The sequence below is a fragment of the Salvelinus namaycush genome, chromosome 24 (assembly GCF_016432855.1).
Source record: "Salvelinus namaycush isolate Seneca chromosome 24, SaNama_1.0, whole genome shotgun sequence".
NCBI lineage: Eukaryota > Metazoa > Chordata > Actinopteri > Salmoniformes > Salmonidae > Salvelinus > Salvelinus namaycush.
Window position 1 is genome coordinate 33826327 of NC_052330.1, and position 17396 is coordinate 33843722.

The 17396-nt window shown below is 41.3% G+C and overlaps 1 protein-coding gene across 1 annotated transcript; it reads right to left on the bottom strand.

Moving 5' to 3' along the window:
* Positions 1 to 8421: 8421 nt before the first annotated feature.
* On the bottom strand, positions 8422 to 17100 carry LOC120019485 (gastrula zinc finger protein XlCGF57.1-like). The gene is made up of 4 exons (XM_038962785.1): positions 16857 to 17100; positions 16061 to 16292; positions 10304 to 10463; positions 8422 to 10124 (listed from the first exon to the last, which is right to left on the bottom strand). Exons 1-4 carry the CDS (start codon positions 17025 to 17027, stop codon positions 8852 to 8854), a joined length of 1836 nt encoding a protein of 611 aa, XP_038818713.1. The 5' UTR covers positions 17028 to 17100; the 3' UTR covers positions 8422 to 8851.
* Between the last annotated feature and the right edge of the window lie 296 nt (positions 17101 to 17396).

Sequence of the window (17396 nt, forward strand, 5' to 3'; positions counted from 1 at the left end):
TGTATACATTAATGATGTTGCTCTTGCTGCTGGTGATTCTCTGATACACCTCTACGCAGACGACACCATTCTGTATACTTCTGGCCCCTCTTTGGAAACTGTGTTAACTAACCTCCAGACGAGCTTCAATACCATACAACTCTCCTTCCGTGGCCTCCAACTGCTCTTAAACGCAAGTAAAACTAAATGCATGCTATTCAACCGATCACTGCCCGCACCTGCTCGCCCGTCCAGCATCACTACTCTGGACGGCTCTGACTTAGAATACGTGGACAACTACAAATACCTAGGTGTCTGGTTAGACTGTTAACTCTCCTTCCAGACTCACATTAAGCATCTCCAATCCAAAATTAAATCTAGAATCAGCTTCCTATATCGCAACAAAGCATCCTTCACTCATGCTGCCAAACATACCCTTGTAAAACTGACCATCCTACCGATCCTCGACTTCGGTGATGTCATCTATAAAATAGCCTCCAACACTCTACTCAACAAACTGGATGCAGTCTATCACAGTGCCATCCGTTTTGTCACCAAAGCACCATACACTACCCACCATTGCGACCTGTACGCTCTCGTTGGTTGGCCCTCGCTTCATACTCGTCGCCAAACCCACTGGCCACAGGTTATCTACAAGTCTCTGCTAGGTAAAGCCCCGCCTTATCTCAGCTCACTGGTCACCATAGCAGCACCCACTCGTAGCACGCGCTCCAGCAGGTATATCTCACTGGTCACCCCCAAAGCCAATTCCTCCTTTGGTCGTCTTTCCTTCCAGTTCTCTGCTGCCAATGACTGGAACGAACTGCAAAAATCTCTGAAGCTGGAAACACTTATCTCCCTCACTAGCTTTAAGCACCAGCTGTCAGAGCAGCTCACAGATTACTGCACCTGTACATAGCCCATCTATAATTTTGCCCAAACAACTACCTCTTCCCCTACTGTATTTATTTATTTTGCTCCTTTGCACCCCATTATTTCTATTTCTACTTTGCACATTCTTCCACTGCAAATCTACCATTCCAGTGTTTTACTTGCTATATTGTATTTACCTCGCCACCATGGCCTTTTTTGCCTTTACCTCCCTTATCTCACCTCATTTGCTCACATCGTATATACTTATTTTTCTACTGTATTATTGACTGTATGTTTTGTTTATTCCATGTGTAACTCTGTGTTGTTGTATGTGTCGAATTGCTATGCTTTATCTTGGCCAGGTCGCAGTTGCAAATGAGAACTTGTTCTCAACTAGCCTACCTGGTTAAATAAAGGTGCATTTTTTATTTTTTTTAAGTGTCAGTTGCGGTCTACTTAACTGGGTGTCTCCCATAGACACCAATGCAATCAATAGCAGCTGGGTAGTCTACTTAGTTCAATAACTGTCAGTAGCCACGTTTCCATTCAGTTTTTATGCGAGTAAAGTCATACTGTATACAAAAACATAATCACGACATCTGTGATGGAAACAGGTCGTTTCGGTACAATTTTATATATGCCGACAGATCATTTATTCACTCTGCTCTGAAATCGCAGTAGGTAGCAAACAACATCAGACGAGAGTGGCTAACAGGCATTAACAGTAGAATAACGAATTAATTGACAAACACCAGTTGAATATGACCGGTGTCAGTAAACATCGACAAAAAAGCGCAATTAAATTGTTGCAAGCATCACATTTAGTCACCAACGCTCTGGATAACATGAAAACAGCCTAACCAGCTCTGCTTGGGCAAGTAAAATGGTCAGAGTGAGGTGTTCTCAGCTACTTCCAGACACAAATGAGAGAACACCCAGTGATGCCAATTTAGCAACTTTTCAGACTACCCTGGCAACTTTTTTTGAAACGGCACCTAGCAACAAATTTAGCTACTTTAAAAAATGTATTTGGAACTTTTAGCAACTTTTGAAAAGTGACTCAGCTCGTGTACAGGCAGCAGCAATTTCAGTAAATTGCGAATCAATGTTGGCTGACTGCAGCAGCAGTAGTACGGGTTCGACGAGCCTAACCCAATGAATATAGTTGGTCACGAATGTTTGATCTTGAACAGAACTTACATCAATCAACATGTCTCAATCAAAATTGTACAGAGAAGAGTGGGAGTCTGTCTGTACCTGAACAAATGTCAAATCATTATTTCTGCCGACATGGACAGTCAATTTGAGTAATGTTATTGTGTATTCTACGTAATGACGCAATTTTACGTTATTACGCAATGACATCGCAACGTAATTTAGCAACTTTTAGCAACAAATCAACGTGCCTCTAGCAATTTACCCAGAAAATTAGTTGGCAACACTGAGAAAAGTAGCTAGCCAATGTTAGCCAGTTAGCTTGGCTGCTGTTGTGAGGTCAGAATGCTCGGATCAACCCTACTCCTCCGCCAGAGCATTCGGTGTGCCCTCTGAAGGCTCCAAGAGCGAAACACTCTGAATTTATGAATGGACAATCTGACCATGCTGAATTTACGAACGGCCAGATGGCACTCTGGCACTCCAGATTTAATTTAGGAACACACCCTACATGGTGGGATCTTTTTGTGTCAATAAAATGAATTATGCAATAAATGGTGGTGACTTTTTTTGCCAAAGTTTACTGACACTGGCCCCATATTCAACAGGTATTGAGCGTTTGTAAATTCATCACTTATTCTGCAGTCTGGCACACTCAGACGAGAGTGCTCTGAAATCGGAGTAGATAACCTGAGTTAATTTACGAACACACCCTTGGAGTCATGCGAGGATATGACGTGTGGTCCTCCCACTGTGACTCAGGTAACCATGCAGTTTATTAGGCTAGAGATCAAATAAATGATGATGAATTTCAGAGTGGTAAAAGTGCAAATAATATATACTTAATTCGATGTTGGACAGAATATACCTAATGGAAACAGATTATTTTTACTTGAAATTATTATTACATATTTACTTGTGTTATTCAAACACTATTGAATTGGGAAATAATCATTACAAATAATGTCAGATTGACGAATGTTTCTAACAACTCAAATACCTCATAAATTAATCAATGACTCCTTTTCAATTATTCTGGTGACATGATGATCGATGCTTGGCTGCCGTTTGACTAATAAAAATAATCTGTCTCTTTTTCCATAATCTCATGATGTCGTAGTAGTCTACACCAGCACTGTATCTTCCATCTGTTAGCTAGAGCTCACTAAATCATCACACACATTACCTGACACCCTAGACCTACTTTAATTTGCATACCAACCCATCCATTGAAGATGCAATCGCCATCACACTGCACACTGTCCTATCCGGACAAGAGGAATACCTATGTAAGAATGCTGTTCATTTGACTATAACTCAGCCTTCAACATCATAGTACCCTCCAAGCTCATCATTAAACTCGGGGCCCTGGGTCTGAACCCCGCCCTGTGCAACTGAGTCCTGGACTTCCTGACGGGCCCAGGGGTTGAAGGTAGGTCACAACACCACTACGCAGATGCGCAACACAGGTGTGTGCTCAGGGTGTGTGCTCAGCCCCCTCCTGTACTCCCCGTTCACCCATGACTGCATGGCCACGCACACCTCCAACTCAATCATGAAGTTTGCAGACAATAGGAGTAGGCTTGATTACCAGCTTACAGGGAGGTGAGGGCCCTGGCAGACTGGTGCCAGGAAAATAACCTCTCCCTCAACGTCAACAAAACAAAGGAGCTGATTGTGAACTTCAGACAGCAGAGGGAGCAGGCCCCTATCCACATCCATGGGACCGCAGTGGAGAAGGTGAAAGCTTCATGTTACTCAGCGTACACATCACTGACATGGTCCACTGACAGACAGTGTGGTGAAGGCGGCGCAACAGCACCTCTTCAACCTCAGGAGGCTGAAGAAATTCGACTTGGCCCCTAAGACCCTCAAACTTTTACAGATGCACAATTGAGAGCATCCTGTCGGGCTGTATCACCTCCTGGTATGGCAACTGCACCTCCAGCAACCGCATGGCTCTCCAGAAGGTGGTGCGGTCTGCCCAACGCACCACCGGGCGCATACTGCCTGCCCTCCAGGAAACATACAGCACCCAATGTCACAGGAAGGCCAAAAAGATAAAGGACATCAACCCCCTGAGCCACGTTAACCACGCTGTCATCCAGGAGCGGTCACTACAGGTGCATCAAAGCTGGGACAGAGAGACTGAAAAACAGCTTCTATCTCAAGGCCATCAGGCTGTTAAATAGCCATAACTAGCAGGCTACGACCCGGTTATTTAGCCCTGCACCTTAGGGTCTGCTGCTCTATGTACAGTTGAAGTCGGAAGTTTACATAAACTCGTTTTAATGACTCCAACCTAAGTGTTTCAACCACTCCACAAATTTCTTGTTAACAAACTATAGTTTTGGCAAGTCGGTTAGGACATCTACTTTGTGCATGTCACAAGTCATTTTTCCAACAATTGTTTACGGATTATTTCACTTATAATTCACTGTATCACAATTCCAGTGGGTCAGAAGTTTACATACACTAAGTTGACTGTGCCTTTAAACAGCTTGGAAAATTCCAGAAAATGTCATGGCTTTTGAATCTTCTGATAGGCTAATTTACATCATTTGAGTCAATTGGAGGTGTACCTGTGGGTGTATTTCAAGGCCTTCAAACTCAGTGCCTCTTTGCTTGACATCATGGGGAAATCAAAATAAATCAGCCAAGTCCTCAGAAAAAAAATTGTAGACCTCCGCAAGTCTGGTTCATCCTTGGGAGCAATTTCCAAACGCCTGAAGGTACCACATTCATCAGTACAAACAATAGTATGCTAGTATAAACACCATGGGACCATGCAGCCATCATACCGCTCAGGAAGGAGAAGCATTCTGTCTCCTAGAGATGAACATACTTTGGTGCGAAAAGTGCAAATCAATCCCAGAACAACAGTAACGGACCTTGTGAAGATGCTGGAGGAAACGGGTACAAAAGTATCTATATCCACAGTAAAACGAGTCCGATATCGACATAACCTGAAAGGCCGCTCAGCAAGGAAGCCACTGCTCCAAAACCGCCATAAAAAGCCAGACTATGGTTTGCAACTGCACACGGGGACAAAGATTGTACTTTTTGGAGAAATGTCTTCTGGTCTGATGAAACAAAAATAGAACTGTTTGGCCATAATGACCATCGTTATGTTTGGAGGAAAAAGGGGGAGGCTTGTAAGCCGAAGAACACCATCCCAACCATGAAGCACGGGGTGGCAGCATCATGTTATGGGGGTGCTTTGCTGCATGAGGGACTGGTGCACTTCACAAAATAGATGGCATCACAAGGAAGGAAAATTGTGTGGATATATTGAAGCAACATCTCAAGACATCAGTCAGGAAGTTAAAGCTTGGTTGCAAATGGGTCTTCCAAATGGACAATTACCCCAAGCATACTTCCAAATTTGTGGCAAAATGGCTTAAGGACAACAAAGTCAAGGTATTGGAGTGGCCATCACAAAGCCCTGACCTCAATCCTATAGAAAATGTGTGGGCAGAACTGAAAAAGCGTTTGTGAGCAAGGAGGCTTACAAACCTGACCTAGTTACACCAGCTCTGTCAGGAGGAATGGGCCAAAATTCACCCAACTAATTGTGGGAAGCTTGTGGAAGGCTACCTGAAACGTTTGACCCGTTAAACAATTTAAAGGCAATGCTACCAAATACTAATTGTGTGTATGTAAACTTCTGACCCACTGGGAATGTGATTAAAGAAATAAAAGCTTAAATAAATCACTCTACTATTATTCTGACATTTCACCTTCTTAAAATAAAGTGGTCATCCTAACTGACCTAAAACAGGAAATTTTTACTAGGATTAAATGTCAGGAATTGTGTTAAACTGTGTTAAACTGTGTTTAAATGTATTTGGCTAAGGTGTATGTAAACTTCCGACTTCAACTGTACATAGACATGGAATCACTGGGCACTTTAATGTTTACATACTGTTTTACTAATTTCATATGTATATACTGTATTTAGTTAATGCCACTCCGACATCGCTCATCCTAATATTTATATATTTCTTAATTCCGTTCTTTTACTTTTAGATGTGTGTATTGTTGTTGTGAATTGTTAGATATTACTGCACTGTTGGAGCTAGGAACAGAAGCATTTCGCTACACCCGTAAAAACATCTGCTAATTGTGTATGTGACCAATAAAATTCTATTTGATTTAATATGGTGTCAAATCCGAAATCCGATTGAAAAGTCGAACGAGCACTAGATGGTGCGCATGAGCAAGATGAAACATTGCGTAACGTAAAAGTCAAAGGGTTGGAATACTTTCTGAATGCACTGTATGTCTCAAGAGAAAAGAATTTGCCCTTATTAAACTTCCCAGATAATTTTCGATCAATGGATGTCGATTTAACTTGTTTTGACGGCTATAATTAAGCATGGTGTGGTATATGGCCAATATACTACGGCTAATGGCTGTTCTTAGGACACAGCCCTCAGCCGTGGTAGGCCAACATCTCATTTCAGGGAAAAGTCCACAATGGAACTGACATTAGTGTTGTGAGCTTGTGTGGCCTACCACTACGCAACTGAGCCATTGTTGCTCCTAGATGTTTCCACTTCACAATAACAGCACTTAGCTGACTGAGGCAGCTCTAGCAGGGTAGACATTTGATCAACTGACTTGTTGGAAAGGTGGCATCCTATGACAGTGCCACGTTGAAAGTCAACTGAACTCTTCAGAAGAGGCCATTCTACAGCCAATGTTTTGTCTATGGAGATTGCATGGCTGTGTGTGCTCCTTGATTCTATACACCTGCCTGAAACATGTGTGGCTGAAATAGCCAAATCCACATACTTTTGTATATATAGTGTATTTCTGTATTTCATTTTCTATACATTTGCAAAAATTTCTAAAAACATTTTTCACTTTATCATCATGGGGAATTGTGTGTAGATGGATGAGAATTCTACTTGTTTAAATACATTTTCAATTCAGGCTGTAACAATGTGGAATAAGGGGTGTGAAAACTTTCTGAAGTCACTGTAAATCATTGGTCGTGACGTGCTTATCTGACCTCCTTTACTCGCATAATAAAGGTTAGATGATAACCTGGTTACAAAAAGATCTCACCATGTCAAAACGGACAACTTATCTGTCAGCGTTCATAAAAGTGTACCAAAGCTTCCGGTTTCCATCATCTCTTGTGATTTTTTTTCTTCTTCTTTTTTACACATATGACTATACTCACATAACTGTGGATGGAAACATGGTTTATGACTGAGATGTATTTGTCCCACCTACATTATTAAGATGAATGCACTATGTTACCCTGGATAAGAGTCTGCTAAATGACTAAAATGTAAAATAATATGCTGCCAGAGATCCCATAGACTCCCATTGTGCTCAGACATGCTGACGGTGATCTTAATACAGAGTGGCTTGGAGAAGAGACAGACAGACAAGTACAAATACAGAGGCTAATTTGTTTATTTATTTAAAATACAGAATATTTGCATTTAAAGCCGAAGCAACTACGCTGGGGGTAAAAATCACAAATTCTGTCTTTTGATTTCACTGCTATTTGAGTGCCCAAAAAAAAAAAAAAAAAAAAACATTGATCTCATCTAAATAAAAGCAAAAGGTCAAATAAGTTTTTTTTTTAAATCATAAAGACCTGGTGACCGGATGACATAGGAAAATGAGCTCATCTATTGATTGATAATGAGTAGACAATCAATAACAGACTCCTAACAATATGAAGGTCTCCAATTAGAAGCAGCAGGATCAATACAAGGACATTGTGATGGAGCTAGCCACTGCACGGTCTGTCTGGTGCCAGGACACAGAGTCCAGTCATAACAAAAACACTCAAAGGAGATACATTTTTTATTTTTACACAGATTATTTCCCTTAAAATAGCAAGGTTTCCATCCAATTGGAGACAGATTTTAATGCGAATATTCTAAAATCTGCATTAAAAACAATCTTCATATTTTCCCACCTGGGATGAGTTTTCATAAATGGACTTGTTGATAAAATAATGTGCGTGATGACACAGTGACACATAATAACTTTTGCGCTTAAATTCCAATGTAACGTTACCGAATAAAAAAAACAATAAAAAACAAACAAAAGTTAAATGGTATTCCATTTTCTTTTCAACTCTGCTGACAGTTGTCACAAAATGTTTTGCGTTCTATAGTGAATGTGTCCACTCTGGGTCTTGGCAGTGCTCTCTAGCCACCAGCTCACAGATACAGTGCGGGTAAAACTACCTACATGATGAGATTTATCATGGACAAAAGAGTGAGATTATTTTTTACTTGTCAAAACGGCAGTCAAGCATCGATCATCATGTCACCAGAATAAGACCCTCAATATTTATTGGAAAGGAGCATCAAGATCATTACTGTGCACATTCACCACCCTGTGAAGTTCCATCAGAACTTATTTCATCTGTAGTCTAATAAACTGCGTGGGTTTACCCAGTCGTAGTGGGAGGACCACACAACATATCGCGTGACTCCAAGTTCACTTCGATATGATGGTTATTATATCAATATTTGCGCATAGAGGCATTTCCACCGCAATTTCCCGCATAAACACTTTTACAGACACAAAAAGATCTGACGTTGTCCAGCGTATTTTGTTCTGTTCGCAAATTTAATAATTACAATTTTTTCAATCCCACATGCACTTTACCGGCATTAAAAGGTTGGATGGAAACCTGGTTAGTTTTATTTGGCATTTTCCCCTTCACGTGGAGGAGCATGGAATGAGTCCATTCAAAAAATATATTGCTCATTGACAGGGTGACAATTATCTAGTTGTGACGCTAGATTACTACCATTTAGCAGAAGCACTGCACAGACCTACCGTTTAGCAGAAGCACTGCACAGACCTACTGTTTAGCAGAAGCACTGCACTTGTGGAGTTTCAGATTCTGTCTATTTGCATAGGCCTTCCCACAGATGTCGCACACGAATGGTTTGACACCAGTGTGCACATGTCGCTCGTGATATTTTAGATGACTTGACTGGGTGAACCTTTTCCCACATTGATCACACTCAAACGGTTTCTCCCCTGTGTGAATGAGCATGTGAGCTTTAAGTGTAGGATTGCTAAAGAAACCTTTCCCACAAACGCTACATTGACATGGTTTCTTCCCTGTGTGTGTGACCATATGATTTTTTAGTGTATAACGTCTTGGAAAAACTTCCCCACAAATCTCACACTTGAAAGAAGGCTTTTCTTCACCGTCTGTGTGCGTGTTTAGTTTATGTATGGTTAGGGTTCCGGACTGGGTAAAACTTTTCCCACAAAGGTCACAGTGATAGAGTTTCTCACCTGTGTGCGTTATCTCGTGTCTTTTGCAATTACCCGAGGAATGAAACTTTTTGCCACAAACGTCACACGAAAAGGGTTTTTCTTCCTTGTGTCTCCTCATGTGTTTATACAGATGGTCTCTTTTGGCGAAACATTTGCCACACACGTCGCAGACGAAGCATTTCTCTGGCGTTTCTCCAGGGTGGCTGGCTACCATGTGCTTTCTGAGAGCATGTCCATTGTTGAAACGTTGGCCACATACAGTACAGCTATGATCCTTCTCTTTATGAGTCATCATATGGGTTTTTAAGGACACAGCGGTGAAGAACGTTTTGCCGCACGTCTCGCAGCAATACTTCCTCTCCCCGGAGTGTGTTCCCTGGTGATAAGACAATCCTTCTCTGGTCTTTAAAACCTTTGGGCAGGAAGAGCAGCTGAATGTCCTCCGCTTTACAATGCACTTGTGCCTTTCCCCAACAAACTTTTTTTCGCACACTGCGCACGTGACCGTCTTCTCAGTTTTGTGACGTTTCTTGTGTGACTGCAAAGTACATTTCTGGCGAAACACCGCATCGCAATCGGTACAACTGAAGGTGTTCTCTTGGTGTTTAATGGAATGTTTCGCTAGCTGTTTAGCCAGATTAAAACCTTTCCCACAATGAGAGCATCTGTAAGATTTCGTGTGGGACTGAAGGTGTCTCGTCAGATACCATTTCTCCTTGAAACATTTCCCACAGTGGGAACAGATGAGGGGCCCCTGGTGGGCGGCGTCTGCAGAATCTCCACATTGGACATCTTGCTCTTCCCCATCCCTACCTGCGTCTTGTTTGTCTGGTTCCGATGCAGATCTAGGTTGAAGAGAAAAAGGTTAAGACAAGAGGATTCTAATATCCCATAACTCTTTGCATAAATGAGGAAAAATTCTTAAAATAAAAAATAAAAAAAGGGAGTGGTGCTAGTTAGCAACAGCGCTGAATCTGTTTATTTTCCAAAAGCTACCATATGGAATTATTAGGGTTGTCCTAACCTGGGTATCTTCAACCTAGATGCAGATGGTGCCTGAGGGTCAAGGTGATCATCCTGGCTGGGGTCAACTTCAGGGAGCCATTCCTCGTCTGATGAAGGTGAGGGCAGGGGGGCAAAGCCAGGGTCCTCCTCCTGACTATCAGACTCAGAAGATCCCTCATCTGTAAAACAGAGAAGGTCATTGTGGTTGTTGCTGTGCAGAAGAAAATCGGAGATGTAACTGGTTTCAGGAAACTAGGCATATGGCTCGCATCACTATTTCACCTTAGAGGCATTTGAATGTAAACAAAATGTATTATTTTTAAATCAAAAATGTGTTTTTTGGCAGAAATGCCTTCTGGAACATGTTAACTTTAATTTGCCTTAATAACAAACTTGTATGCCATCTGTAAATATGAATACAATTGTTATATTAGAAGCCTAGGTGGTTTAGCCACAGAAAAAGGGAGGAGCCTTCCCGCTAGCCATAATTGGCTGAGATAATGAATGGGCAGGACATGCCGAGAGATGAGTTTGGATTGGTCTGCCATGTAGCACGCTTGTGTCTATAACATGAGCTGGTCAGTATGTGTAGGTACTCCTTTCTAACGCAGCTTTGTTTTTAAAGATATCACGTAGTAGAACTACAAAAGTGTTGCTCTTCACGTTCTGGAGGACCGAGTTTTGAAATCAGTGGAATTAGGAGTATGATAGCTACGGAGAATGTAGAAAATTCTGGCGTTTGATTGCAAATATGCAGACGGAGTCAAAAAAGAGAACACATAGATTGCTGTTGTATAAAACACCTGCCTCTGGATTACATCTTCAAACACCGTGACAGAGAGGGAGAAGTTTCCATCCATGTATACGGGTAAGATAGTCTAGCTTTCTACATTTTCAGATATGTTTAATCTTTGCCAGAAAGTAAATTCAAGTTAAAGCGTACTGTTAGCTAGCTAAAGTTACAAATAATATTACCACACGATTATACACCTATCTAAGAGCCATTTGCATAGCTAGTTATAGCCTAATGTTAGCTAGTTGGTTAGCTACCTGCAGATTCATACAGGGTAGCAACGTCACGAGTTGGGATTGTGGTTCATTGTTTATGTCAATTTTTATTTTTATTTTTAAGACTCCACTACGCAAGTAACAATTTCACTACACCTTCTGTATCCTGTACAAGTGACAAATAAACTTTTATTTGATATAGTATGTGTTTACCAGAGACGGTGATGTGTAGAACATGATCTGCACCAAAGTCAAATGAGGCTATAACGTTTGTCTCATTGGCCTGTGTCCAAGTTCTAAAATTCTCCAGTAGAACGCCTTGCTTTTATTTCGTCGCACTCACAACCGTAAGCTACGTTCTGTAATTGGCTCACCATTAACAAGTAAATAATGATCTTGTTGTGAGTTTATTTTCCTGTAATAATGAAGACACATGAGCTAAAAGTGAAGATGTTGTCAGCTATATGATATGGTCATTATTTGAACTGGCTAGCCATCTAACTAACAAGCTACAAACTAACCAAAACATTGTTTAGAATGTTGCTTTTTAGTTGCCTGGATAGATAGATTGACATATACCGAATTCATAGTTTTAAATGGGTGGTTTATTTGTGTTAAAATACACTAGTTATGCTATTTTGGATCACCAGGCCGGTGATGTCATGCAGCCTGTAGTTTTTGTGTTTATACTTTTTCATAAAGACAAGTTTGATTTCGGAACAACAATAGAACGTTCATTATGTCACTGCTACAACTGTCAATAGACAGCCTTTAGTCTTGAAATCTTTGGTTGTTTAGTACACGGCCTCACATGTGAATCCTTAAAGAGATGGGTGGGGCTAAGGCTTAAGAGGGTATGAACAATGCTGAATGGGTGTAGACAAAGTAGAGCTCTCCAATAGGTTTACTAAAAGATTCAAGGGGCATTTTCTCAAAAGTGAAATTACAAGTTTATCAACTTTCAAAGCAGGATTACTTTCCCATTGTTCCTCAACTGTAGTGTATGATATACCATTTTCTAGCTCCGAGTCTCTACTTTTATCCAATGTAAAAAAATATATTAAAAAAAATTAACAATTTCAAATTTTGCTACATAAGACTGAATCAAGCCGGTCGGTCACAAATTATTTAACTGTAGCAACAACAAAAATATGTACACAATGTTGTAATATAATTGATGTTACACAGGAATAGGAAACTGTACTTGGAACATCCATAGAGTTAAATAGGACTCTAGATGGATAAAACCTGTTTTGGCATGGACATTGCCATTTAGGGCTTCCACCATTTTTAAGTAGTCAACTGGGTGGGACTTCCTATGGTTAAGGAAGGATCACGATTCCATTCGGGTCATCAGGAGGGATCAGCCAATGAATTATACTTGGTCAACAAACATTCCATAACTGCAGGTTCCAGTAAATCGCCAACCTTGGCTTTCTACCTGTTTAAACACAATCTAGGTGTCAGTATACACTAGGGTTGGGCTGTACTCCGTTCCTTTTTTCCCTCTTGAAACTCCCCAGTCCTTAACAATTACAAGCATACGTAAAAAACACAACGCAGCCACCACTATGCTTGAAAAATGTGGAACTCAGTAATGTGTTGTATTTGCACTAAACATATCACTTTGTATTCAAGACAAAAGGTTACTTGCTTTGACATTTGTTGCAGTATTACTTTAGTGCCTTGTTGCAAACAGGATGCATGTTTTGGAATATTTGTATTCTGTACAGGCTTCCTTATCTACACTCTATCAATTACAGTGCATTTGGGAAGTATTCAGACCCCTTCACTTTTTCCACATTTTGTTATGTTACAGCCTTATTCTAAAATGGATTCATATAGTTTTCCCCCCCTCATCAATACCCCATAATGACAAAGCATAAATAAGGTTAGAATTTTTTGCGCATTTACTACAAAAAAAATTCACATAAGTATTCAGACCCTTTACACAGTACTTTGTTGAAGCACCTTTGGGAGCGAGTACAGCCACGAGTCTTTTTGGCTATGACGATACAAGCTTGGCACACCTATAGGATTTGATTTATATTTGGGGAGTTTCTCCCATTCTTCTCTGTAGATCCTTGAAAGCTGTCAGGTTGGATGGGGAGCGTTGCTGCACAGCTATTATCAGGTCTCTCCAGAGATGTTGGATCGGGTTCAAGTCCGGGCTCTGGCAACTCAAGGACATTGAGACTTGTTCCGAAGCCCCTCCTGCGTTGTCTTGGCTGTGTGCTTAGAGTCGTTGTCCTGTTGGAAGGTGATCCTTTGCCCCAGTCTGAGGTCCTAAGCGCTCTGGAGCAGGTTTTCATCAAGGATCTCTCTGTATTTTGCAACGTTCATTTTTCCCCCGATTCTGACTAGTCTCCCAGTCCCTGCCGCTGAAAAACATCCCCACAGCATGATGCTGCCACCACCATGCATCACCGTAGGGATGGTATTGGCCAGGTGTTGAGCGGTGCCTAGTTTCTGCCATACATGAGGCTAGGCATTCTGGCCAAAGAGTTCAATCTTGGTTTCATCAGACCTGAAGAGCTTTTTCTCATGGTCTGACTGTCCTTTAGGTGCCCTTTGGCAAACTCCAAGTGGGCGGTCATGTGCCTTTCACTGAAGAGTGGCTTCCATCTGGCCACTAACATAAAGGCTTGATTGGTGGAGTGCTGCAGAAATGGTTGTCCTTCTGGAAGGTTCTCCCATCTCCACAGAGGAACTCTGGAGCTCTGTCAGAGTGACCATCGGGTTCTTGGTCACCTCCCTGACTAAGGCCCTTCTCCCCCGATTGCTCCGTTTGGCCAGACGGCCAAGTCTAGGAAGAGTCTAGGTGGATCGAAATGTCTTCCATTTAAGAATAACAGAGGGCACTGTGTTCTAGGGGACCTTCAATGCTGCATACATTTTTTGGTACCCTTCCCCAGATCTGTGCCTCGACACAATCCTGTCTCAGAACTCCTTTGACCTCATGGCTTGGTTTCTGCTCTGACATGCAGTCAACTGTGCAGTGGTGGGAAAAGTATGCAATTGTAAATGTATGCGAAAGTAAAGATCACTTTTACTTGATTCATTTTCTATTAAGTGAAAGTCACCCAGTAAAATACTACTTGAGTAAAAGTCTAAAAGTATTCGGTTTTAAATATACTTACGTATCAAAAGTAAAAAATAATTTAAAAATCCGGGATTTTTTTTGTTGACGGATAGCCAGTGGTACACTAACACTCCGACATAATTTACAAATTAAGCATTTGTGTTTAGTGAGTCTATCAGATCAGTGGCAGTAGGGATGACCAGGGATGTTCTCTCCATAAGTGTGTGAGTTGGACCATTTTCTGTCCTGCTAAGCATTCAAATGTAACAAGTACTTTTAGGTGTGAGGGAAAATGTATGGAGTAAAAAGTACATTATTTTCTGCATGAATGTAGTGAAGTAAAAGTTGTCAAAAATATAAAATATTAAAGTACAGATGCCCCAAAAAAACTTCTTAAGTAGTACTTTAAAGTATTTTTACTTAAGTACTTTACACCACTGCAACTGTGGGACCTTATAGTACCTTTTCAAGTCCAATCAATTGAAGGGTATAATTATTTGCTGGATATTGGTGGGAACTGAAACACACTGTCATGCACGTCGATCCAGAGCAGCCCAAACATGCTCAATGGGTGACATCTGGTGAGTATGCAGGCCATGGAAGAACTGGGACATTTTCAGCTTCCAGGAATTGTGTACAGATCCTTGCGACATGAGGCCGTGAACTAATCATGCTGAAAAAGGAGGTGATGGCAGCGGATGAATGGCACGACAATGGACCACATGATCTTGTCACTGTCTCTCTGTGCATTCAAATTGCCATCGATAAAATGCAAGTGTTAGCTGTCCGTAGCTTATGCCTGCCCATACGATAACCCCACCGCCACCACGGGGCACTCTGTTCACAAGGTTGACATCAACAAACCACTCACCCACATGACGCCATAAACGTGGTCTGTGGTTGTGAGGCCGGTTGGACGTACTGCCAAATTCTCTAAAATTAACATTCAATTCCCTGGGAATAGCTCTGGTGGACATTCCTGCAGTCAGCATGCCCAATGCATGCACCCTCAAAACTTGAGACATCTGTGGCATTGTGTTGTGTGACAAAACTGCACATTTTAGAGTGGCCTTTTATTGTCCTCAGCACAGGGTGCACCTGTGTAATGATCATGCTGTGTAATCAGCTTCTTGATATGCCACAACTGTCAGATGTATGGATTCTCTTGGCAAAAGAGAAATGCTCACTAACAGGGATGTAAACTAAATGTCTGGGATCTTTTATTTCGGTTCATGAAACATGGGACCAACACTTAATTAAAGCAAGTCTAAGATCGGTAAATACATTCTATGTGCACTAGTTCTATGCTTACCTTAAGTTCAGTTTTTGCTTCTTACTTTCAGCAAATACAATATTTTAGTGGTACAATGATTATTTACATGTTGCTTGTTATGTCAAACTGAAATAAAGCAAACTATTCTAATTTTAGCAAACAGCAAACGGTGGAGTGGTTCCTTCATAGAGCATCTTTAAATTCAGGCTGTAACAATAAAATGTGGATAAGGTCAACAAGTGTGAATACTTTCTCTAGGCAAAGCGATATCTCTCATTCTCTATGCGCTTCCCATGCTCTCACAGACTCTGTAATGGGACAGATACAATGTTGCGTCCTTTAACTCTCTCCTATGGGAACATCCACAACCATAAATTAACAATCAATTTAAAAAACAACCACAAATGACTCACCCTTTACGGCTCCTTTTTGAGTCTCAACTGCTTCTCTAATATCTCCTGGACAGATTATAATTACACGTGATTTTACTTCTGGGTTATGCAAGTTTACTGCTTCTCCACCACTTGTGCCTTCTCCACCAGTCTTCTCCACCGCTCTCACCTCCATCTCGTCCACAGTCATTAGTAATGATATTTTCTCCATCGAGCTTTTACGCAACACTTCCATGAATGACGCAAACTCTATCTGAAATATTAATAACAACAACAATTGCCTGAATTACTGATACCGTCACTGACCATTCAACATACACACTCACTGCCCCGTTTATAGAACATCTGAAGAAATATCTTCCAGACCAGGGCTATCCTACTCTGTTCCTGGAGAGCTACCCTCATGTAGGTTTTCGTTTCAACCCCAGTTGTAACTCACATGAGAACCCGGTGCGCTAGATTAGGGTTAGAGCGAAACCCCACAGGACGGTAATACTCCAGGAACAGGGTTAGGGAACTCTGTTATAGGCTAACATTAGATAACTAAATGTCCAAAAAAAGTATCCATAGAGAATGACAGAGGCCTCTAGTAACCAACAAGACGATTTAGCATGGGCAGCGACATTTAAAGATTCCACCATGCTCCTGACATTTTAAAGTAGTCAACTGCGTGGGGTTTCCTATGGGTTGTAGCCTCAATGGCGCTACCCATGCAGTCACAGACCCTAGTATGGCACATATATAAAAAAAATTGTCCTCTATCCATCTCTACGGTTTGATCACAGATTATTGGTTTGATGATGCACTTCTCACTCACTTTGTTGGTTGTATTCACACGCTCCATTTCTCTCTTCAGGAAACGATTGTCTTTATTCTCCAAAACAGCAGCACACACGTCGAGAAGTCGCTCCATCTCGCTAACTGTTGATTCAACTAATAACCCCATAATTTGGGATAACTGTGTCTGAAATATATCTGTGCTCGACATGACTGCTAGCTAGTTATCTCAGAAATAGCCTACTTTGAAAATGTGTAGTTTGCTTCTTTTCCGCTGTCTAATGTTTCCGGCCTTACGCTGTATTATTGTCCGAAATGAAACACGCAATGGAGAAGAAATGTTCCTACCATTTTCTGTAACATTGGGTGTATTCACTAGGAACCAACCGAAACGGCGAGGGACCTACCTGAATTAGTCCAGTAGAAACTCACGTTTCCGTTGCAAAACGTATATTACTAATCATTACAGCCCTGGTGAACATGTTGTATGTAGAATTAGGATACACAATGCGCTCCTACCAGTGGCGTGGAATTTGTTATATAATTAAACATACACATTTGTCATAAGTATTTCAAACTA